General features: G+C 49.2%; 1 protein-coding gene across 8 annotated transcripts in view; it reads right to left on the bottom strand.

Annotated features, from left to right (window-relative positions):
* The window catches only part of STAT2 (signal transducer and activator of transcription 2), a 574,746-nt gene that overhangs the window by 355,653 nt on the left and 194,918 nt on the right, over positions 1–24,175 (bottom strand). For all 8 annotated transcript variants that reach the window (XM_085600900.1, XM_085600903.1, XM_085600898.1 and 5 more), the window contains one exon: positions 4,036–4,115. In XM_085600900.1, the coding sequence (XP_085457026.1) occupies positions 4,036–4,115 (80 nt within the window). The remainder of the gene's footprint in view (positions 1–4,035; positions 4,116–24,175) is intronic.

The raw sequence follows: 24,175 nt of genomic DNA, 5'->3' as shown, positions 1-24,175 counted from the left end.
CCGCTCCCCAGCCTTCTAGAAAGGCGTCTGTTGTAAGTATCAAAGGAGCTGGAGCAACTGTGAAAGTGAGACCCTTCGAGATATTGTCCTTGATCATCCACCAGCTGACCGCCTCTTTCATAAGAGGAGTGACTATTATCTTGTCGTCGAACGATCCCTCTGCTTGGCGCCACTGCATGTCTAGTTGCTCTTGGAGCGGACGCATACAAAGTCTGTAATGCGGAATTAATGGAATGCAACTTGAGATCGATCCTAGAAGAGATTTGTATAGGCGAACAGACAGAGACAGTCTTGTTTGTAAACGACGGGCGGAGGAAATTAATCTGTCCTGTCTTTCCTCTGATGGAAAAGCCTTGCAAGAAGCTGTGTCCAGAATGGCCCCCAGAAACTTGGCCGACCTGGAAGGATAGAGGACTGATTTGTCTTTGTTCAGCTCAAGTTCCAGATGTTGGAAAAGTTGAATGCAACTTTCGACTGCCTTTATAGTTGCCTGAGACGATGGTGCTTTCACCAACCAGTCGTCCAGGTAAGGGAAAACTTGTAACGATTGATTTCTGAGAAACGCTGCAACTGGTGCCAACACCTTCGTGAACATCTGCGGCGCGGATCTGAGTCGGAAAGGCAGAACCTTGAATTGAAAGTGGCTCTTGGCTACTGTAAATCGTAGAAACCTCCTGTGGGCTGGGTGAATAAGAACATGGAAGTATGCGTCCTCGAGATCCAGAGTTGCCATGTAATCACCTGGGTTGAGAAGCTTCAAAATGTCCTGTAGGGATACCATCCGAAACGATAATTTTATGAGATAGGTGTTGAGCTCCCTCAGGTCTAAAATTGGACGCCACTTTTCTACTGTCTTGCAAACGAGAAAGAACCGGGAATAGAATCCTTCGCCTCGTTGGGACAGAGGCACCGGTTCTATTGCTCCTTTGAGAAGCAGTTGGTGAGCTTCTAGACGTAGAAGGTGTAGATCTTTGGATTCGGTGGCGCGAGGGGCTCTGGATGGTGGAAGGTGTTGAAACTCCAGCGTGTGGCCAAACTGGATGATATTGAGGACCCACCGATCCGATGTGATGATCTCCCAGTTGTGGAGGCATTGTGATATCCTGCCCTCCACTGGTGTTACAGGGGGCAAAGGAACAGTAGACAGAGCCTGAACGCCGCTATTGACGTTTTGAAGAATCTCTTCCTATACGTCCCTGTCGTCCTCTTGAAGGCTGGCGAGAGAAAGACGACGATTGGCCCTGGCCCTGAGAATACTGGGGTCTGTAGAATTGGGCTTGCTGTGAATAGGAGGAATAGCGCTGCTGTTGATAACCACCTTTGTACGAAGAAAAACCTCTCCCTCTTGACCCACGGAAAGGTACTTAGCGGTAATGCAAGGTCCCAAGGGATCTTGCCATATCTTCGTCCTTTTTTATTTGCTGCAGCGCATCGTCCACATGCTTACCAAAAAGCATTTCTCCATCAAACGGTAGGTCTAGGATTTTATTTTGAACCTCTGGGCGAAACCAGGTGGACCGAAGCCAACCTTGTCTTCTAAGGACTGCCGCACCAGCCAAAGTGAGAAAAGCAGCGGTAGCAATGTCCATTGCGCAATCTATGATCTCTGAAGAAGAACGCTCTCCTTCCTCCAGAATCTTCTTTGCGTCAGCCTCAGATTCATCTGGTAGCTGGCCAATGTATGGAGATAAATCGCACCACATTTGGCGATCATATCGTCCCAGAATTGCTAAGGCGTTTGCTGCCCTGACAAGAAGGCTGGACATAGAAGAGAATCTTTTTCCCACATTGTCTAGTCGCCTACCCTCCTTATCTGGTGGTGTGGTAAGGGGCACCGACGGATTCTTTGACTTTCTTTGGGCCGCTTGAGATGTGACAGAATCCGGCTTCGGTTGGCCAACCAGACAAGCGGGACCATCAGCAGGAGCCTTATATTTCTTCTCCAGCCGCAGAAGAACAGGGATGACGGTAGCTAGAGACTGCAGCACCTTAATCCCCTCACTCCATACATGTTCCACAATCGGGATAGAACGGACAGACTGTTTAAAGGGTTCTTTAAAATCATAAAGAAAGCAATTCGATTGTACAGAAGGTATGGGAAGGTCAAACTGTTTGGAAGACCTTTCCATGATGTTATGGATACCTCCAATGTCCGCTGGAGGAGAATCCACAGGATCCGGGGACGGTGATGTGGGACCCGGAATGACGTAGTCGTCCCATTCCCTATCTGGATCTGGGGTTTGTCCTACGCTCTGGTCATCGTCTGATGAATCGTCATGCCCCGTGACGACATTCTGGTGACGTTCTGATGGTTCCTGGTCCGAAGGTTGAGGAAGTTGAGGAACTACCATAGACGGCGGTGGCAGTGGTGGCACCTGCACTGATTGTTGGTCAGAGGGATGTGATGGAAATCTCCTCTTATAATCCAACAACATGAGCTGAAGATCATTAATAAGCGAAGACGGCATGGCTTTCATGCCCTGCTGCAAATGTTCCTGTGGTCTTGTTTGCGGCATGTATTGTTGCTGGTCCATAAAATAGTCTTCCGAGTCTGAGTCCTGGTATTTTACTCGTAATTGGGATGGACTATATGCATCCCCATAAGGACCATCCTCCTCATCTGAAAATTCCTCTTCTTCTAAAAGGAGTGCCGGAGGTAATGGTGTCACCCTCCGAGGAGATGTCATCTCTGGTGTAATCTTTCTTTTTATTGAAATTTCCACTTTTTGAATCGTCGACGATGTCGTCGTCAGGATTGTCGATGAAAATTGGACCGTCGACGATGATGGAATGATCGTCGACGAGCTCGTCGTCAGTACCACGTCGTTTTCCTCGTCGACACCATCGCTGATGTCATCCTCGTCGACGTAGTCATCATCGTCGTCGACAATGTAACTGGCATTACCTGTTGCTGTCGACGAAGTCGTTGTCGACGCAGTTCTCGTCGACGGGAGCTGGAACTAACGTCAGGTGAATCTTTGATGTCGTCGTCGACGTATCTGAAGTTGTCGTCGTCGACGGATGGATTTTCTTCTCAGTTTTCCCCCCTGGAGGTACTGAAGCTGGTTTTTTGAACAGCTTTGGTTTCCCAGATGGTGGAGGGGAAATAGAAGGACCCTGGCTCGCCTTTTGAGTAGAAAGTACCTCAGACTGCGCTTGTCAGACCTATCAGAGGTCTTTTGCAAGGCCTTAGCAGGGGGGTCAGCTGAAGTTGAAGGAGAAGACCTACCCCTCTTTCGGGATCTCCTCGAAGATGTTGCAGAGGAGGTCTCATCGCAGTCACTGGATACAGCCTCCTTTCGTGACTTTAGCTTTTGTAGCCAGGTTAGTAAACGTCCCTCGCGGTCGCTAAGGGTCTTTGATGAGAAGGTCCGGCAGATTTTACAGTCCGTGGCCTTGTGGTCAGGGTACAAGCAATAAATACAATCTTTATGCTTGTCCTCCACATAAAGCCTTTTCTTTGAACAAGTGGCACAAGCTTTAAATAAAGCCTTTTTCTCCATGTCTGACATCCTGAAGAGAAATAGCTGTGAACAGATGAAAAATCCAGAAGTTAAAGAGAAATCGGAGCAGAGCTCAGTGGAGACTCCCTTAGCACAACGTGCGATAGAAAAACTGAGGCTCTCTCAGTAAGGTTCTATGGGGTGAGGCTTATCTGATTGGTTGTTGCCTTAGTTTGGTCTCTTTTACAAAAAGAGGTGGATATGCTACAAAATGAGATAAGCCTAGGCCTTTCTTTCTCTTTTTTTCTACTTACCAAGACTCCATTCCGACGACGGGGAATGATACAAGCTATGGGAATCTATGAAAGTTCCAATACTGTAGTAAATATTTGATTTCACAAAAGCCCAAATCCAGAAGTTAAAATAATTATGAGAATTTCGAAGGAAAATAATTATGTTATTTCAATGGGGTGGAATTTGCACAAATCTATGCAGAACATTGGCAGTGGTTGCAGAACAAGTGGTTCTGGACACAATCACATCCTTCTATTCCCTTGTCTCAATCCTCCTTGTCCCTGCCATTCAGACTCACCTTTCGGAGTTGGTCCAGATTGTTGAGCATGCCCTGTAGCATAATCTTCATTTTCTGCCGGTTGGGCTGGTTACTGGTGTCTGCAAGAGGGAAAAAGGTGCCTGTATTACTTTTCAATGATGTACAGAGGTATGTGAGAGAATCTGAGCCCATAATTCCGCTTAATAAAGAAAGTCAGGAAAACTTCTATAGGTAGAAGTGCCCAACATGCCTTTATTAGAGGTTTAGAAAAATAAAAGAAATGACTGCCTTAAGGTGGGAGAATCACCAACAAGCCAGCAGAAGTTAGCATAGTATGCCCAACACACCACCACAAACGTATGTTAATGCTGCAAAGAGAAAATGTATACAGCTCAAAATACTGCTAATGTTAGCGACAAGCATGTGACTAAGTGGAACACAGCTCAGTATGCCAGCACAAACTTGTACTAACTACAGCAAAGAGTGCATGACTGCATGTTTGAGACTCTGCAAACAATTGCTAAAGTGCCTAGTAGGTACTGCAAAAAAGTGAACGTCTGCAGGTGTGAGTCCTTAATATACCTACACATGCTACCCAATAACTACAGCAATGAGCAAATATCAGCAGGTTTGAAAAAGCCCTACATTTGTGCCCAAATTCCTACTAATTACTGCATGCACCAGATATTTGAAAGCTCAAGAGTGCATGTGCGACAGTGTCCAACCGGTCAGGTAAGAAATGTATGAGGATGATGAGTAATTGGTTTTATACATTGCTGCCATGGGAAAGACCTATTGATCCTTGGCTGCATAAGCTAATCTCCACGGCTTGTCAATAAGAGGGACTGGGAGTTGGCCTATGTCTGACCACATTCTTCCCCTCATCAGTTTCCCCTATGTCACCTTGTGGTGTGCGCTGTTGCATGTCAACTAATGCAGACAAGACAACACAATTAAAGTGGGTCAGTAAGTCAGCCCAAAACTATAAACTATTCAAGTCCTTAACTATAGTCTTCTCTGGAAATAAGCTTCAATATAGGGAAGAGGTCAACAAAACTCAGAGTGTGAAGCAGACATTTAAAGTGAGAGGGTCCTCCAGTGTCAGTTCAAATCAGTGGAGAAGGGTGGAGATAGAAAAAATCATGAGGTGCAGAATAAACACGATTAGGTAACAAGCCAAAACAGAAGGAGGGGTTAATTAGATCCTGGAAGGTATACAAGACAACCTTGTCAGTCCTCGAGATGAAGAGGAACTGATGGGGAATGCACTGACAGCCCCCCTATCTCTCTTACGAGCAAGTGGGGGTCTCGGGGAAGAGGAGTACCTTAGGTGATGGGAGATGCAGTGGAACGAACAGGTATTGTGTTACCTAGCCCTCTAGGGAGAAGGGGTGTTGAATGTAAGAAGCTTTTTAGAGGACTATTGCTACTAAGTACTATTACCATATATAAGCAATCTCCTACATAATGGGGACGTGGAGGCTATCCTATTACACTCCTTCAAGCAGATAGAGACGGAGGAACCACTGTCTCAGAGCACTCATGCCTCCGCAGCGCGCGTCGTGGATATCCACTGCAGTCTCCCTGTAGATTAGGCACCTGCTGGTCTCGGGGATGTATTAATCCGCTGGCTCATATTATGCAACGCCAACATAGACACAGTGTATCCCTGTTCTGCCTCCCAGTTTAGTAGAGTTCAAATCGTCATTTTCAACTATAGATTCAAGTCGCCTGCTCGGCTAACTTTGAGAGCCTACGCCCGGGTTTCAGTACAGGCAACAGACTATCTGTCATGGACACATGCTCTATACCCATGTACCCTCTCATACCAGTGACGTTAACTAATGAAAAGATGGTGGGGTTATTTGATGTGACCAGGCAATAATGCACATCATAGTGTACAAGTAGCATGATGTTTCTCTATGAGATCACGGTTTGTATGTACTGTTCTATACAATGAAATGCAAATAAAAACGATTTACAAAAATAATAATAATGGGGACGTGGAGGTTAATGACAACACATATAGCAATATAACAAAAGACTGGTATGTGCTAAAACACTGATACTAACATGGAATTGAAGATGATGTATAATTTTACAGCTAGATAACTAGTACAAATTGGAAAGTCTGACATGAATAGTTATCTAGCTGTAAAATCGCCATGAAGGGAAATGATGGAGCTTGTAAGAAACAGAAAAGATGTCCATGTGTAATGTATCTAAGTAAGATTACCCTGGAACAGATAGAAGTAACGGGGAGGCGGCTGGGCATATGTGATTCTGCAGCTCTACATGCCAAGAACAGATGCATACTGTTAAGTAGCATTTTCCGTTCGAGGCATATGAGCTGCAGAATACATACTTGTGCACAGACTGTATAGCAGTGCTCTCCCTTAGCGGTGGTCACCTGTATCTGTTGCAGTGGTCTTTGAAAAAGTGTTTTAAGAACAGCGTGGCCAACAGAAGCGTTTTGCCTGCACATCTACACAATAGTGTTTGGTGAAGGTGTGTGGTGTAGACCATGTTGCTGCTTTACAAATGTCATCTAAGGGAATGTTTCCTAAGAATGCCATGGAAACCCCTAGTTTGCGTGTTGAGTGCGCTCTAGGGGCAATTGTTAATGTGCGTTTTGCTTTGTGGTAGCATATTTGAATATATTTGACTATACACCTGGCAATTCCAGCTTTGGAGATGGGTTTCCTTTATGAGGTGAAGAGAAAGCTACAAACAGTTGGTTTGTGTTTCTAAAAGGTTTAGTTCTGTCAATGTAATAAAGTATAGCTCTTTTGACATCAAGTGTGTGAAGGGCTCTCTCTGCAACAGAATCTGGATTTGGGGAAAAAACGGGTAATTCCACAGACAGATTGACTGAGATGGAAAGGAGAGATTACTTTGGGAAGGAATTTTGGATTTGTTCAAAGAACCACTTTGTTATGATGTATTTGTAAGAATGGTTCTTGTATGGTTAAAGCCTGGATCTCACTTACTCTTCTGAGAGAGGTGATTGCGACAAGAAAAGCTACTTTCCATGTAAGGAATTGCAGTTCGCATTTGTGTAGAGGTTCAAATGGAGGACCCATGAGCCTAGTAAGGACAATGTTTAAATTCCACACTGGAGAGGGTGGGATTGCAGGAGGAATTATCCTTTTAAGGCCTTCCATAAACGCTTTGATGGCAGGTACACTAAACAATGACAAATGTTGTCTGTTTTGTAAATAAGCGGCAAGGGCAGTAAAATGTAGTCTTATGGATGTGTATGCCAGATTACATCTTTGTAGATACAGTAAATAGCAAATAATGTTTTGAATTGAAGCATCTAGTGGGTCAATTTTGTTGTTACTGCAGTAAATGACAAATCTTTTCCATTTGGCTGCATTGCAAGCTCCAGTAGTAGGGCGTCTAGCTTCTTTAATAATGTTCATACAGTCCGGTGGGAGGTTGAGGTAATCAAACTCTAGGACTTCAGGAGCCAGATTGCTAGGTTTAGTTGAGGTGGATGGCTCATCTCTCCATGGTTCTGTGTAAGAAGCTTTGGGGAGAGTTGTAGTTTTTGGTGTGAAACTACCGAGAGTTCCAGGAGTGTTGTGAACCATGGTTGCTGTAAGAAAGTGGGTTTCTGTTGCAGTAACCCCCCCCACCTTTTTTGCCTGATAGCTGATGCACTTTTCCTTGTTGTGCCCTGGGCTCCTGCCAATCAGGCGCTCAGAACCTGTGTTCCTTCCCTAAAAACTGCCTAGCAGCCAAAACCCAATTGGCATCTCTGGTCACCTGTCAGCCCCTGGTAAATGGTACCCTAGGTGCCCAGGGCCTTGTGACCAGAGAAGGCCCCTAAGGGCAGCAGCACTTATTGTGCCACCCTTAGAGGCCCTGTACCCTGACACACACACACTGCCTTTGCAGGCTGAGTGTCTTGGTGCAGAACAAAACAAAGAGTCGACATGGCACACATCCCTGTGTGCCATGCCCACAACACACACTGCCCTGGCATACCTCAGTCACCCCTCTAGCTGGGTGCCCTATGCCAGTGGTGTGGGTACAAGTGCATGAGCCCTGTGCCCCTACAGTACCCATGTCCATTCCTGGGAACTGTAAGTGCAGTGCTGCCATTAAGAGTATATGGTGCTGGGAGGTCGTCAAACACGAACTCCACAGCACCATGATGGCTGCACTGAAGACTGAGAAGTTTGATATCAAACTTCTCAGCACAGTAAACCCACACTGATGCCAGTGTGGGATTTACTGTAAGATGCACAACAGAGGGCATCTTAGAGATGCCCCCTGAACCTAACCTACAATCCACGTCTTGTCTGAGGGGCTGCCACACAGCAGACAGGTTGCTGGACCCCTGGGTAGAGAGCCATCTGCTCTCCTGGGCCTGCAACAATGCACATCCTGGGTGAGGTGCGAAGTCTCCTCCCCCAGGATGGGCAGGGGAAGCTTCAAAGGTATTCCGCCTTTGTGAGCTTCTCCAGGCCACTTGCTGTACCCAGCAACTGGTCCCTACCGGTTCTCAACCCCCTCTCTGGCGGGAAGACTGGCCGGAAACCCCAAGGAAGGACAGGGGGTGTGCCAGCCTCTGCGAACGCCAACCCTCAGGTAGGGGATGCGAGGTGAAGCACGTCCCCGGGCTCTCGTCATCTTGAAGATGGGGAGGCCTGCCCAATCACGACTAGGCCACTGCCCCCCTCCCACAGGAGAGTGGCAGGATAGGAGGTGTACCCACCCCAGTGCAGGGACACAGTGGTCCCTGTCCTTTACCTACCTGTAACCCCCCTAAATTTAGTATTTAGGAGCACCCTGAACCTTCCTTCCTCAGATCCCGATTCGAAAACAAGCAAGAAGATCAAGAAACCAGAAGACCCGCCGCGCAGCTGCTAACAAAAGGACGACATCAACTGACTTGGCCCCAGCCCTACCGGCCTGTTGATCCTTGAACCTGCTCCTGTGGAACTCCGGCGCCTTCAGTGGTCAGCAACCTCAAAAGCCCCGGAGGACCTGACCACCTTGAGACTCTACCAAGACTGGGACTCCCAAGAGCAGTGGCTCTGCTCAAAGCAAGTTTCTAACCCCTGGCATCAGCCCGGAACCGCGAACCCTGCACACTCTGCACCCGCCAAGCCTGGCCTGTGCCGGAGTGAACAAAGACCCTCAGGACGTCCCCCCGGCGACTGTGACCCCGAATCCAGCACCCAAGGACTCACCTCGACGCTCCGGAGGACGCCTGCAGCCTCAGAACCAGGTACTCCCCAACTGCGATCAACAGAGAGTAATATTTCCCGACATCAAAAGGCACCCCTGCACCCAGCGGCCCCCTGTGCCCAACTCCTGGGTACCTACCTATCCTCCGACTACCCAACTTACCTCTCGAAGTGGTGGTGGCACCTGAAGAATCTTCGTCCCCGAGCTTGCAGCCTTTGTTCAACCTGGAGCTTTCCCATTGAAATCCATGGAGCGCCTGAAGGCTCAAAAGCACCCTGCACCCAGCCGCCCGAGTGGCCCTGGCAGTGTAACTTCTACTCCTACCTACTTCCCCATTTGCCCTGAGCAAGTGACCAGGAGCCCAGCTCCCACAGCCGCGTGGCCTGCTAGTCAGCAGCCACCAACTAAGGCCCCCCTGCCTCCCATAGGATAACATTGTGACTAACTCACTCTGCACCCGGCTGCCCCTGTGCCGCTGAGGGTGTAAAAACTGTACTTATCTGAACCTGGGAGACTCCTGAGTCTGTGCCCAGAACCTTAACTCTGCAAGTCGAGTACTTACCCAAAAGCCGATAACTCACTTTTCTTCCATAGGGTGACATTGACTGGTGGTTTTCTCTGAAATTTCTTCTAAGTGTGGAGTTTCTAAACTTTAAAATACTCACCTAAAATCAACCGAGTAACGAAAACGGAAATACTCACCTATTAGGAGAGATACCAGTGCTGAATCTTGGTGCCCATCACTGACCCTGAAAAGTACTCACATCCGTACTTACCGCTAACTCAATTTTCTCCCATAGGAAACCATTGACTGTTTTCCTGTGAATTTTTTTCTAAGTGTCGATTTTTGCAAACTACAAATATTCTTTAAAAATCGTACGAACTGTGAAAACGTAATTACTTACCTGTTTTAAATAGATGTTCCAGTACTGAGCCTAGGAGCCCAGCACTGGATTACAAAAGTAACAAGAACATACTTTACCTGTAACTTGAATTTTCTTCCATAGGGAACCATTGACTGTTTTTCTATGAAATTTCTTCTAAGTGTCGATTTTGAAAACCTATAAATATTCCTTAAAAATCGCTTGTATAACTTAAACGCAGTTTCTCAACTGCTTACAGGTGGTACACTAGTGCTGGATCTAGGATCCAACACTGACCTAGAAAAAGAAACCATAACCCCACTTACCTGCTAAGTGAATTTCCTTCCATAGGATAACATTGGTAATTTGATCAGAAAAAGTTTCGAAGTGTCAACTTTTAAAATAGCAAAATATTGCTTAAAAATCACAACAGTAGAGGGGGCGTGGCTTAGCGAGCCAGCATGGCGGACGTCTTTTAGATAGGCTCCGTCTAGCCCTGCATTAATCCTGCACTTATCCTGCTCCTTTGCCCCTCAAAACCCTCGCTAGTGGTACCTGGAGGTGGCGTTAAGTGGCGACACGCGCCGATGGTGAGCTGGAGGCTGTGGCGATCCTGCGGCCGCGGCAGAGCTGGATCATCTCTGAGGCCTGTGGGCGGCGCTGAAGCCGCGGCCTCATGTGCTGCTCCACTGACGGACTCCGGCGCGGCTGAGCGAATGCGGAGAGGTGGGACGCCTGGTTGGCGGGCGCATCGGCGGGGCGGCCTATCCCCCCCCTCCAGATCGGCGGTTGATCGGACCGCGGGGCCGGGGGCCAGAGCGACGTTTTGCTGTGATGGCGCCATCCCGATCGCCTTGGAGGAGGAGTTCCTGGGGCCCGGATCTGGCTTGGCGGTGTCGGCGGCTGGTGGCGGCTCGCTCGGCTGGGGGCCTAGCCGCCTTGGACACACTTGAGGCGGGCCTGGCGCGTGGCTCCTAGGTCGAGGAGGCAGACGCGCACATCATGGCCAGTGAGTGGACCTCCGTTCCTCCGCGTGAGGCCCCCGGTGGCTTCTGGTCTTTACGGAGGAGCATTCCCTAATAACGGCAGCCAACTCGGGCTGCGGGGAGGATCCGAGCGCCGTGGGGTGAGTGGTGGCGTCCCCCGAGTGAAGTCGATAGTGCCGGAATCCTTGGCCCCCCCTCATCGTCTCCAGCTCTGTGTGGGGTTCGGCGGTACTGTCGGACCGCGTGGGGGTACGGCGTGGCGACTGGGATCGGTTGGGCCTTCGGGGTCTATCAAAAGGCCTAGAGGTGTATCCTGCTCGTCCCTGGGCTCGGTGGGGGTGCCGTCGAGGGTCCAGACCTGTGAGACCCTGCGCTACTGGGAATCGGTGGGGCCCAATACGACGCCTTGGTGGAGCACGCATCACATGAGGGCTAGTGGTAGAGCGCTGACTGTCACCTGCTGGATTGCGTGGAGCAGTGCCGCGGGGCCTGGGGACCCGCGGCGGGGGTGCCTGGACGGCCGCTTCGGCAGTGGGATCGTGCTGCGCGGACCGTCGTTGGCCGGGGCAGTCACCCGGGTATCGCCTGCGGGGCCCCGCCGGAGTGCGCAGAGATAGAGCCTGCCAGCTGGAAGTAAGATCGCCGCAATATACCTGGTCCAACATGACGAGGGACAAACATGGTGGGGGGCCCTCCAAGGAATGCACGCTGGACAAGTTTGCTGGTCCCGGAGGCGGCGGCTGGTGGATCACAGGGCGCTGTCCCAGATAATGCTGCCCTCATGGCGGCGATCACACAGTCTAGAGATGCCCTCGACGCCAAGATAGGTGCGGTGGGATCTGATGTCATGTTGATACGCCAAGACCTGCGGAACGCGGTGGCACACATCACCGAGACTGAATCGCGTATCTCCGGCGTGGAGGATGTGGTGACGACCCTGCAGCAGCGGGTTACATCTTTAGAGACTGCTCAGCGGGGCTTGGAGTCTAGGGTGGAGGATGTGGAGGGTAGGGCTCGCCGCAACAACCTTCGCTTTGTTGGTTTTCCAGAGGGGTGCGAGTCTGGAAGTATGGAGAGATTCATCGCCCAGTGGCTGGAGGGATGGCTTCCCCCCGACTCCCTCTCTAAATGTTTTGTTGTGGAACGAGCGCACAGAGCCCTGATGCAGAAACCTCCCGCAGGGGCTCGGCCGCGGCCAGTGATCGCGAAACTGCTCAACTATCATGACCGGGACGTGATTCTGAAACTGGCTAGGGCCCAGGACTCTTTGCGATACAATAATGCGCGCATCCTGATATTCCCGGACTATACTAAGCGGACCCAGCAACTGCGGCAGTCGTTTCTTGCGGCTAAGGCCCGCCTGCGGGAACTTAAACTTCCCTATGCGCTGCTCTACCCGGCCCGGCTGAGGGTGGTTTATCGCTCACGCACGTACTTTTTTGATTCCCCGGAGGAGGTCTTCCGTTGGACAGACGAGACGGTGCGGCTGCGCCCCCACTCCCCGCCAGGGAAGGACTCGGACTCCTCCTCGGGTGATGTGGTCCGGAGGGTGCCTGGTGGCCGGGGGAGGGGGTCTCTTCGCTCCAGGTCCAGAAGGCGGTCCAGATCTGGAAATGCGCCATCGCTGAAAGAATCGGCTGTAGAACAAGTGGCGCCAGCTGGCTGATCAATGTTTTTATGTGTGTTTACGCATTCTGGAGAACTGCTTGTAGGGGGCAGAGGAGCTCAACCAGGGCCAGTATTCCTGTCAGGCATCTCAGACAGGGATAGGGCTGAGGGACAATGGACTGTAGTTTGGGGATCCATTGGCGGGTGAGGGGTGGTTCCCCCTGTTGGGGAATGCCTGCTCTGCCTGGCGCGACAGGTACTTCATTGTTTTCGAGGTACAGGGTGGGGGGGTGTTGGTTGGGTTGTTAACCCCTTCGCCGCGGCACGAATTTTGCTGCGGCGCTGGGGGGGTTCGGGGTGAGCGCGGCGCCGCCATGCTCGTGACGGAACCACTCCGTCATGAGCCACGTGCGCGCTGTGCTCATGACGGAGTGGTTCTGTCACGACTCCGCCCACTTGCATTATTCGCCCGCACAGGCGGGGAATCAGCGCCGCGTGGGCCGAGCGGCCGCAATGGCCGCAGCATGACGGAACCACTCCGTCATGAGCACACGGCGCCCGTGGCTCATGACGGAGTGGTTCCGTCATGAGCAGGCAAGGGGTTAAGGGGAACTGTTGTTGTTGTTTTCCATCGCACTGTCCACTTGCAGGTAGGGATCGCGCTGTGTGTCATGTCCTGGGCCAATAGGCCCTACACGGCTGGGATGTCCTGGTATGGCTGCCAAAGGGGGTAGATCCGTGGATTCCCTGGGGTCCTTGCGTATTCTAAGTTGGAATGTCAGGGGAGCGTTAGACAAGATTAAGTGTGGCGCTATCCTTAAGCAGGCTAAACGTGCCAATGCTGATATCCTGATGCTCCAAGAGACACATCTTATGGGGACTAAGGCTCTCTGTTTTCAGCGCTTCGGCTTTACCCAGGTATTTCATGCGGGCTTTGTGCGAGGTTCAAGGGGGGTAGCGGTCTTGATTCACAGACGAGTCCCCTATATCCACATAAAAACGTGGAGTGATACGCAGGGCAGATATCTTTTCCTGCAGGGTACGTTGAGGGGCGAATCCATGATTTTGGGTAGCGTCTATGCCCCGCCGCCATTGTCCTGGGGCTTTGTGGAGAAACTTGTGACCGTGTTGACGGATGTCCCGGAGGGCCAAGCTGTGATTGGTGGGGACTGGAATGATGTGATGGATGTTGCTGTGGACAGGTGGAGGCCTGACGGGGCCTCGTTGGTGCGCGGCCCCACCAGGCTGTCTTCCCTCGTGCTAGGGCAGAATTGGGATGATCCGTGGCGTCGGCTGCATGGCGCAACTCCGGGGTTCACAACTCCTTTTCTCGTATCGATTACATTTTCGTGTCTCAGGAGGTAGCTAGCAGGGTGGCGGAGGCTGATATTCTTCCCCGAGGGTTGTCTGATCACTCGCCTGTAGCTATTACACTACGTGCTGGTCTTGCGCGGGAACCTTTCCAGTGGCGCCTTTCTACGTGGAACCTTCAAAGGGCAGAATACAGGGAGCACCTGGGCGAAGCCATGGATCATTACCTGTCGCAAAATATAGGTACGGTTTCGGCGGCAGTTACCCTGTGGGAAGCGATGAAGCCCACACTGCGGGGGGTTGACATCTCCTATTGTGTGGCGACTCGTAGGGCCCACAGGGAATCTCTTGTTCGGGCAGAAGCAAAGGTATTGGACCTAGAAGCACGCAGCGGAGACAAGGGAGGAGGGAGGTTGGTCCGCCGCCAGTTAGTGATGGCGCAACAGGAATATTCGTCCCTGTTGCTCGAAGAGGCCAGACAGGCGTGGCTGGCGACCCGTAGCAGGATATACCAGTGGGGGGACAAGTCGAGTAAGCTTCTGCACAGATTGTGTCAGGGAGCGACGGGCTCCCTGGTCCTCCCGGGGGTGGTCGGTCCTGACGGTCAGCCGATGTCAGATCCGTTGGTTATTGCAGAAAGCTTTGCTGTCTACTATGCGGGTCTCTACGCTCCCCAAGAGTGTCTATAAGCGGAGGCTATTGCCCGATTTCTGGACGATCTACCGCCCAGGGCTCTGGCGGATGAGGTACGCGTTGATCTGGATCGCCCATTCTCGGCAGATGAGTTGAATTCGGCTCTTCAGGAGCTTCTGCTCGGCAAAGCGCCGGGTCCTAATGGCTTCCCAAATGAATTCTTCAAACGATATTTCCGGCAGCTGGGTCCCCATTATTGCAGGGTGGTGGAGGAAGCGAGGGAGGCCGGCCGCTTGCCCAGAGATTGGAGACATGCGGAGGTGGTGGTCTTTCACAAGCCTGGCAGGCCCCCGGAGCATCATGCCTCTTACCGTCCCATTTCTCTTCTCAACGTAGAGGTTAAATTCTGGCCAAGGCGCTGGCTAACCGTCTCCGTCCCCACATTTCGACTAATGTCCATCCGGATCAGGCGGGGTTTATGCCTCAGCGGGCGACCCGTCACAATATTCGCAGAGCCCATGCGGCGATAGCGGCGGCTGAGAGTTTGGGGGTGCGAGCGGCTCTATTGCTTGCTGACATGGATCGGGCTTTCGATTCATTGAGCTGGGAGTACCTATTCGCCCTCCTACGCCGGCTAAACCTGGGGCCCCGTTTTCTCTCCTACTTGATGCTACTATATACGGACATAACAGCGTCAGTACGTGTGGCGGGCTCGGTCTCCTCGGTTTTTTCCATTGGTCGGGGCACCAGGCAGGGGTGCCCCCTGTCGCCCTATCTGTTCGCTTTAGCAATGGAGCCCCTAGCTGCATGGGTTCGTATTGATGCGCAGGTGTCCGGCCTGGAGTGGGCAAACCGATTGTCGGATCGAATTGCCCTCTACGCGGACGATGTACTATTCTTTCTTACTCAACCGGATAGGACCGGCCCGCGGTTGCTGCGCATTATGCAGGTGTTTGGGGAGACCACGGGATTATATATGAATGAGCGCAAATCTACGTTGTGGGTCCTGGGGGAGGGGCCGACCCGGGGGCTTGGGCTTCCGCTGTGCGGGTGACGCGTGGAGGGCTGAAGTACTTGGGGGTGTTTTTATCGGACGCGAGGCTGGTCTCCTGGGAGAGGAACCTGGTGCCGGTGTGGAACAGGGTGCGTGAGGATCTTCAGGTTTGGTCTCGCATGCCCCTATCCATATATGGCAGATCGGCCATATTCAAAATGGTCTCTCTTCCCCGCTTGCTATATCAGCAGCAAAATCATCCGTATCCCATCCCCTCGGGATGGTTCCGCCAGGTTGACGCGGCCCTGGCGGGGGTGTTGTTCGGGTGGCTCTCCGCACCTGCTTTAAATCCACGTACTGTGGGGGGCTTGCGACCTCAGACATTCTCTCGTATTATATGGCCTCCCATTTGTTAGTTCTTAACGAATGGTGGTATGGCGACAGATCGGATCCAGCATATGCCTTGGAGCGCCGGTTGATGGGAGACCACTCACTACACACGCTTCTCTATTCTGCACCTCTGCGGCGTTCCTTGCCGAATGTGACACAGTTAGTGTTTCGGGTCTGGAGACAGGCGTTGCGGAGGATGGGCTGGTGGAATCGCCTGACGGGTGAGACGCCGCTTTGGCAAAATGACCGTCTGCCGCAGTTAGCGGCTTTGCCGGGCTTTCAGGACTGGGATGCGATTGGGATCTCTACCCTGGGCGATGTCATGCGGGGACATATCCTGAAGTCGTTTCAGGACCTGCAAAAGGAGTTTCATATGCACAATTTTTTAAATATCTGCAGTTCCGACATGCTCTCTCTCTCCTAGTTTGGTGGGTCTGGAGGATTTGGCTGACTTTAGTCCGGTGGAGGCGAAAGTCTTCATGGGGGATCTGCATGACCATAAGGTGCCGAGGATCTACCAGTCTCTAGTAACGCACTGCTCCCCGTCATTGCAGCGTCTCATGGCAGGAGGACGTGGGTACGCTAGAGGAGGAGGATTGGGTGGAGGCTTTGGCTTCCCCACGTGGAGCGGCCATTGCGGTAAGCCTTCGCCTAATTCAGTTCAAATATCTGCATAGAGTGTACTTTACTAGGGTCAAACTGTATAGGAGAATTGCCTTCGCTGTCTGCGCGAGGAGGGGACTTTACTACATACCATATGGGAATGTACTGCGTTGTCTAGGTTCTGGCGGGGTGTGCTGACATGCATCTCGGAGGTCCTGGGCTGGGATCTCCCCCGGTCTTCTAAATTAGTACTCCTGCATGTCATGGAGGATATAGGGGGCAATGTTTACAAGCGTCATTTGATGCTCCTGGGTTTTACCATTGCAAAGCGTGACATTGCAAGGGCTTGGAAGGCGACGGCCGCACCCTCCGTTTCGGTGTGGAAAGCAGGATTGGATTTCTGCATGGGTCTAGAGGCCCCCATCTTTCTAGCACGAGGTTGCCCGCGCAAGCACTATAAAATCTGGAAGCGCTGGGCGGATTACAGGGGATTGGATTTGGAACCCCCCCCAGAATAGAATCCATGTGTCTTGCTGTATCTTCCCCGTTTGTCTGGGGGTGGCATGTAACACACGAGTGTTGGTGACAGGGTGTAGGTGGGGCATGTCTCATGGCGAGAGTATAGCTGCGGTTTGGATCATACCTGCGGATGGTGTTGGACTGGGTGTGCGATGGGGTTTGGGGTGGTGGAGGGGGTTTGGGGGAGGGCTTGTTCAATGGGGTTGTATTTTATATGCATGGCCCTTATGTATTCCACTTTTGTTATTCTATGGTAAAATGGTCAAAATCAAGATGTGGTACATTGATGCTACGGATGTCTCTGGGGTACAGAGCTCCGCTGATTGTACAATTGACTAATAAAATTTGTTCCCAAAAAAAAATCACAACAGTAACTAAAACAAATTCACTCACTTGTTTCCAAGAACTGTCCCAGGACTGAATCTAGGATCCAGTCCTGGAGTTAGAAAAGTAATCTTAAAAGTAATCAATTGCATATAACTTGAAATTCCCATTGAGCTCAATGTATTATTGTGTTTGAAATTGTGCTGCCTATTGCAACAAACTGTAACTATTATCTGCAAAAGTCAATTGCCTATTGCAAAGTATTTAACTAAAGCATCTCATTCTGAGAAAGTATATTTTGATACCTATTGTTGGTTCTAAAATAAAACAACCATATATTTTTTATACAAATCATTGGCCTAGAGTTCAGTTCTTGAGTGTGTGAGACCATTTGCTGACTGAGTGTGTACAACAAATGCTTTACACTGTCCTCTTATACTGCCTTACTGCTCGACCAAGCTACCACTTTAGAGAGTAAGGTTATATCTAACTTTAGCCTCTGCCAAACCTCTGGGGATTGTGGACTGTGCACACTGTATCTATTTGGGAACAGTATATACAGAGCCACTTTCTCACAGTTGCCGGGCCCATGTTGGAGCAACCAGGAATATCTTGAGAGACCATTGTTTGAGCTTGTGCACTACTAATGGAATTAGCGGGAGTGGTGGATAAGCGTACGCAAATCTGCCTGACCAGTTCATCCATATCGCATTGCCCTTGGACAATGGGTGTGAATACCTGGCGGAAAAGGTTGTGCATTTTGCATTTGCATTGGTGGCGAACAGATCTATGTCCGGGTGGCCCAACATCTGAAAAAACGGATGAAGAACTTGTGGATGAAGTTCCCATTTGTGGATGTGCTGTGTCTGACGACTGAGCAGATCCGCAATCTGATTGTGTATCCCTGGAAGAAGTTCTGCTAGAAGGTATATCTTTTGTGGGATCGCCCATTTCCATATGCTTTGCACTAGTTGAGAAAGTTGCAAAGAATGTGTTCCTCCTTGTTTTTGTATATAATACATTGCTGTCATATTGTCTGTGCGGAAAAGGACAGTTTTGTTGATGAGATGTGTTTGGAATGATTTTAATGCTAGAAAGATTGCCAGTAACTTAAGGTGATTGATGTGGAGCACTTTTTGTTGAGGTGTCCACCTGCCCTGAATTGTATGGTTTAAGAGATGGGCTCCCCAGCCGGAAAGCAATGCGTACGCTGTTAGAACTATCTGTAGAACTGGGTGTAGGAACAGCCGCCCTTTGGAAAGGTTTTGTGTGTTCCACCACTGCAGAGAGCGATGTGTGCAGCTGTCTACGAACACCAGATCTGAAAGTTGACCTTGAGCCTGGTTCCACTGACGTGCTAAACATTCTTGTAAAGGGTGCATCTGGAGTGTTGCGTGAGCTACTATGAGAATGCAAGAGGCCATCATTCCTATTAGCTGCATAAACACTCGAGCTGGTAGTGAGTGTTGGGGCTGAAAATTTGTTATGAGGTTTTGCATACTGGCTATTCTGACTGGATTGGGGTATGCAAGGGCTTTGGAAGTGTCTATTGTGGCGCCTAGATACTGCTGTATGTGGGACGGTTGAAGATGTGACTTGGTGAGGTTTATTGTGAACCCCAAGTTGTGGAGAAGCTGAATTGTTTGGTGAGTGTGGTGAACACACTGGCTGTATGACTTGGCATTTATGAGCCAGTCGTCCAGGAATGGAAACACATGAATTTGTTGTCTTTGCTAGTGGGCGGCTACTACTGCTAGACACTTTGTGAAGACTCTGGGTGCTGTGGTCACTCCGAATGGGAGGACCTTGAATTGATAGTGCTGACCGTCCACTACAAACCTTAGATATTTCCTGTGAGCAGCGGGAATAGGAATATGGAAGTAGGGGTCCTTGCGATCTAGAGTGGCATGGAAATCGCCTTTTTGGAGCAGGGGGAGGACCTGTTTGTTGAAGGATGACCATGTGAAAGTGGTCTGATTGTATGTAGATATTCAAAGGTCTGAGGTCTAGTATTGGTATGAGAGTACCATCTTTTTTTGGGGATGAGAAAAAAGAGGGAGTAAACCCCTGTGCCTTGATGCTGAAGGGGAACTGGTTCTATTGCATGCTTTTGAAGAAGTGAGAGAACTTCCTGTTTCAGGAGCGTTAGGTGTTCCGTGGACATTGGACGTTGTTTGGGCGGTATGGTGGAGGGAGTTGCGGTAAGTTCCAGGCAATAACCATACTGGATAATTTGTCTTACCCACTTGTCTGTAGTGATGGAGTTCCAGACAGGTAGGAACTGTGAGAGTCTTCCTCCGACCGGAGTGAAATGGTATGAAGGGAGAGGAGGGAAGTCATTGTTTGGTAGTAGGGGAGGTTCGGTTGTTGTTACCTCGGCCTCTACCCTTGTTATTATTTGTTCTGTACCCACCTCTAAAATGTGCCTTGTTGGGGGATGTTTGTGTGGGACTCTTGTAGGAGGAGGTAGTGTCTGTGTTTAAGTTATTGGATGTGCCCCTATAAAAGGAGCGACGAAAGGAGACTCATGGTGTTTGAGATTGTAATGCTCCCATGGATTTTGCAGTGTCTGTATCTTTTTTCATTTTCTCCAAAACTGTATCCACAGCTCGGCCAAAGAGGTGTTCTTGATCGAAGAGCTGATTTAGGATAGTTGTTTGCACTTCTTGTTTAAAACCAGAAATGCGCAACCATGCATGTCTGCGAAGTAAGACGCTGGTGTTGACAGATCTAGATGCAGTGTCTGCTGCATCGAGGGCACATTTGATGTATGCATTTGTAATTAACTTGCCCGGCTTGACCAGATCGTTGGCCTTGGCTTTGTATTGGTCAGGTAAATGTTGAATAAGATCTTCAAGCTCATCGTAGTGAGACCTGTCATATCTGGCAAGCAGTGCCTGCGCATTAGCTATTCTCCAGTGATTGGCTGCTTGAGAGGCAACTCGTTTGCCTGATGCATCTAGCAGTTTAGACTCTTTGTCTGGAGGTGGAGCATCACCCGAGGTTTGGGAATTAGCACGTTTTCTTGCATTTGAGAATCTAAAGGGAGTTGTCCTTTAATGTAAATTGGATCGTTAGGGGCTGGTTTATACTTTTTATCAATCAGAGGATTGAGAATCCTGGTCCTGACAGGGTCTTTAAATATGTCTGGTGCATGTTAGATTCCACCCCGTCCCCGTCCCGTCCTCATCCAGTGGTGTTAAGGGGGGAGTTTGGCAGTATTGGAGAGAGTCTAGGCGAGTTTGCAGGAGACAAAGGTTTGATAGGAAGAATCGGAGAAGAGGGTCTTAGGGGTGAAGTTGCAAAGTCTCTTTTCTTCACAGGTACCTCAGGAGAGTGTGAGGAATCCAATTTCCTCTTCTTTGCTCGGATATTGACAATATGGCCTGTTTTAGGGTCAACATGTAATGTCTTTTGTTTCAGATCAATAGGATCTGCCCGAAAGCGTTCTTCTTGCTTGTTGTCTCCTTTCGGTGCCGATTTTTTCGGTTCCAAGCGTGGTTTAGATGTCAGCTCTTGAGCCATAGGAGGGGTCTTGTGCTCCTTTGGCTTTGATGTCGGTGTCAAGTCTGAATTCTTCTTCTGATCCAAAGGTTTTTGGTGTTTGTTCGGTTCCGAGGACTTATGGTCTTTCGGTGCCGAAGATTTTGATACCGAGGCCTTTTTCGGTGTAACGGGAATAGGGTGTGTCCCTGATTTCGGTACCGAAGGTGTTTTATGGTACCAACATGAGGTCTGCTCGGTCCCGAGCTGCCGAAAGGCTTTTCCCTTGTATTCGGAGCCGGGCTCTGAGGCGGGGCTTCTGAAATTTTCCCTCGGTCTCGACCTAGGCCTTCAGGCGAAGTTTTGACCAGAGCATTCTGTTTATCGGATGGGGCAGGGGCATGGACGTTTGTACTCACTTGTTGACCTGGAGTAATGTGGTCATCGGAATCGGTGTCATCAGCTTCAGAGACTATGTTAAGCTCCTCTGACTTCTGCCTCTGGAACATCAGGGCCTTCGTTGAAAATGTCGTGTGGCACTGGTGTAGCCTATTGAGCCATAACGTGTCGTCGAGCCTGGCAATCACGGATAGTCTTTTTGGAGCAAAAAGAGAAGCAGGCCTGGCAATCCCTTTCCTCGTGTTCTGGAGAGGCAAAGGTTGCAGACCTTGTGGTGAGCACTGTGTGAAAACTTAGCTCCACACTGGGGGCATTTTTTGAATGGAGTCCTTTCCATTAGCCGTAGGGCCGAATGGCGCAGATAGGCCCAGCGGCCCGCGTTGACAACCGGAATCGAGGATTTTGAGGTTAGCACGTCGAAGGGCACGCAAACAAATCAATACTGTTGAGAAGTGATGGGCTGTGCGACGAAAAGGGTTGGAAACACGGTACCGAACCGGAGCGCAGCAACTCACATCCGAACCAGATGGCAGAATAAAACAACCTAAGGATGCAGTCGATGCCCATGCGCACTATCGTCCAAAGGAGGAGTCACCTATCTCGTGACTACGAAGACTTCTTCCAAGACAACAACAAAGTGCAAACATCCGAGCCCAACACCAGATGGCGATCTATGCACAAGTATGTATTCTGCAGCTCATATGCCTCGCACATAGTGTGCCAAAAAGAAAGATACATCTTTGAATTAACCACTACAAGTGGCAACGTACTCTAATATGAATTAACTAACACAAGTGGTAATGTACCATTAAATGATTTCAAGAAACGGATCTTGTAGGTAAGAAGAACACTGTTTGCAGAACGGGAAGGATGGGTGAGTCAGTAAGGAATCTGCGGCTAGACTATGTCTCTAGCACATAAGGCATTACCAAAGGTAAGTAACTTGTCAATCTGATAGAGACATGAAGCGGCAGAATCCTTACTTTAGAATTAGATACCAAAGCAACACCATCCCTAGAGGTGAGTCTGCGAACTGACCTTCCCCACAAATTCGTACATAGAACCAACCGGTCTACTGAAAGACAAAAAAGACCAGTTGAGTGAGGAAAAATACACCTCACCATAAGCAACGTAGAAGAACCACAGACAATAACAGTAAATAAGAGATATGGGGAAGCATGGGAAAGCAGAACCCATGGCAATTGGAAAACAATGTGTTGAAAAACACTAATTAATATGATTCAAAATATTACCTAGACCCAAAGTGGGAACTGGAACTATGAATAGTTGAGGTCTGGAAGGTCAGGGCCACAGGAACCATAACGGAGCAAAGCTCCACATACCAACAGCAATTGAGACTACATGGGGTGAAAACACAGAGAAGAAATCTCGAACACGTGCAGTAGAGGAAGCACAAGGCGCGTTTGCACTACAAATCTGCTTGGACAAAACAAAAAAAACACATGTCTTGTCCTGGGAGAACTCCAGAGGAACACCACCAGAAACACCCAACAGGGATATCCACAGAGAGGTGTAGAAGAAAAGCAATGCATACAAAAGTACTTCAAAAACTATCTCAAAAGGGTGACACTGAGGTTGTGTACGAAAGAAATATAGATATATAAACCTCAAGATACAGAGATATATATATATATATATACCCAAATCTAAGACATATACATGTCTACAGAACATTGCCATACCCATAGTAGATATATAACAATATACTGATGAAAGAACGACAGTAGCACCCTGCGGACGTTCATAAACATAATTAGTATATGGCTGAACAATCAGCAACATAGTAGAGAGAAGAAGAGAGAGAGGGAATCACACCCCTCAAAAAAAGAAAAAAACTGCGAAGCATTAAGAAATCATGCTAGCTAATCAGAAGCCTGAAAAATGGTAGTAAGAGCCACATCCTGAAAGTAAACAACAGGAAAATTAACGCTGTGATAAAGAATACAAGGTTGAACTGTCCCTAAAATAGGCCAGGGTGAGTTAAAGGCCAACTATTGTAAGGCCAATACTGATGGAATGGTGAGGGCTATCAGATGCAAAAGTCAAAAACATAGTCCCATAGGGAAAAGAAGCTGCCTAAAGCATAAGGTCCAAAATGTTGAGCCAACAATGAAAAAGCCAACCGAAAGGAGAGGCAATTGAAAAATAAGCAATACATATTCATTAGATTAAACCGAAGTTCCACCAAAATCAGAAATAATCAAAATTGAAAGAAAGAGAAGGGCCATCACTGGTAAGCCCTGAAAGAAATAAAAGTAATTGACAGGACCAAGTCCTGCACAGAATATGCTAAATGCAGTGTGTCCAAAGAATTGACGCAAATGCTGTAAAAAGAAACTAAAATTACCACAAAGTGGAAAAATTACCTAATGAAGAAACGGACTCCACAAATAACACCAGTGGCAATAACAAAATCTTGAAGACAAGGCTATATGACACAGTATTGCACAACCAAACAGAACCGTCTGAGAAAGAACAACCAATTCTAACAGGAACCGAAGGCCAAAGACAAAACAATTGGTTAACACAAGTAGTAAAAAATACATATAAAGATGGATGAAGTCATTAACCTACAGAAGGAGCATTGTGAGAGAAAGAAAATCTAACATCTTGACGCCATGCCAAATATAGGCAGCAAGGAAAACTATGTTGCATATATGCAACAATTGTACTCAGGACCTGACAGAAAGAGTCAGAACAACGACACCAGGCAGACAGATAAAAAATGTGAAATAACACTCCGTAACCTGCCAAAGAAAGGTGACAAATGTCTCCCAATGAAAATGGGGACACAAGCAACAGAAGTCCCAACAGAAATCACTGGCCAGGCCCAGAACATGGAT

Source organism: Triturus cristatus, chromosome 4_2, assembly GCF_964204655.1.
Source record: "Triturus cristatus chromosome 4_2, aTriCri1.1, whole genome shotgun sequence".
Lineage (NCBI taxonomy): Eukaryota > Metazoa > Chordata > Amphibia > Caudata > Salamandridae > Triturus > Triturus cristatus.
This window is presented reverse-complemented; position numbering and strand designations above follow the sequence as displayed.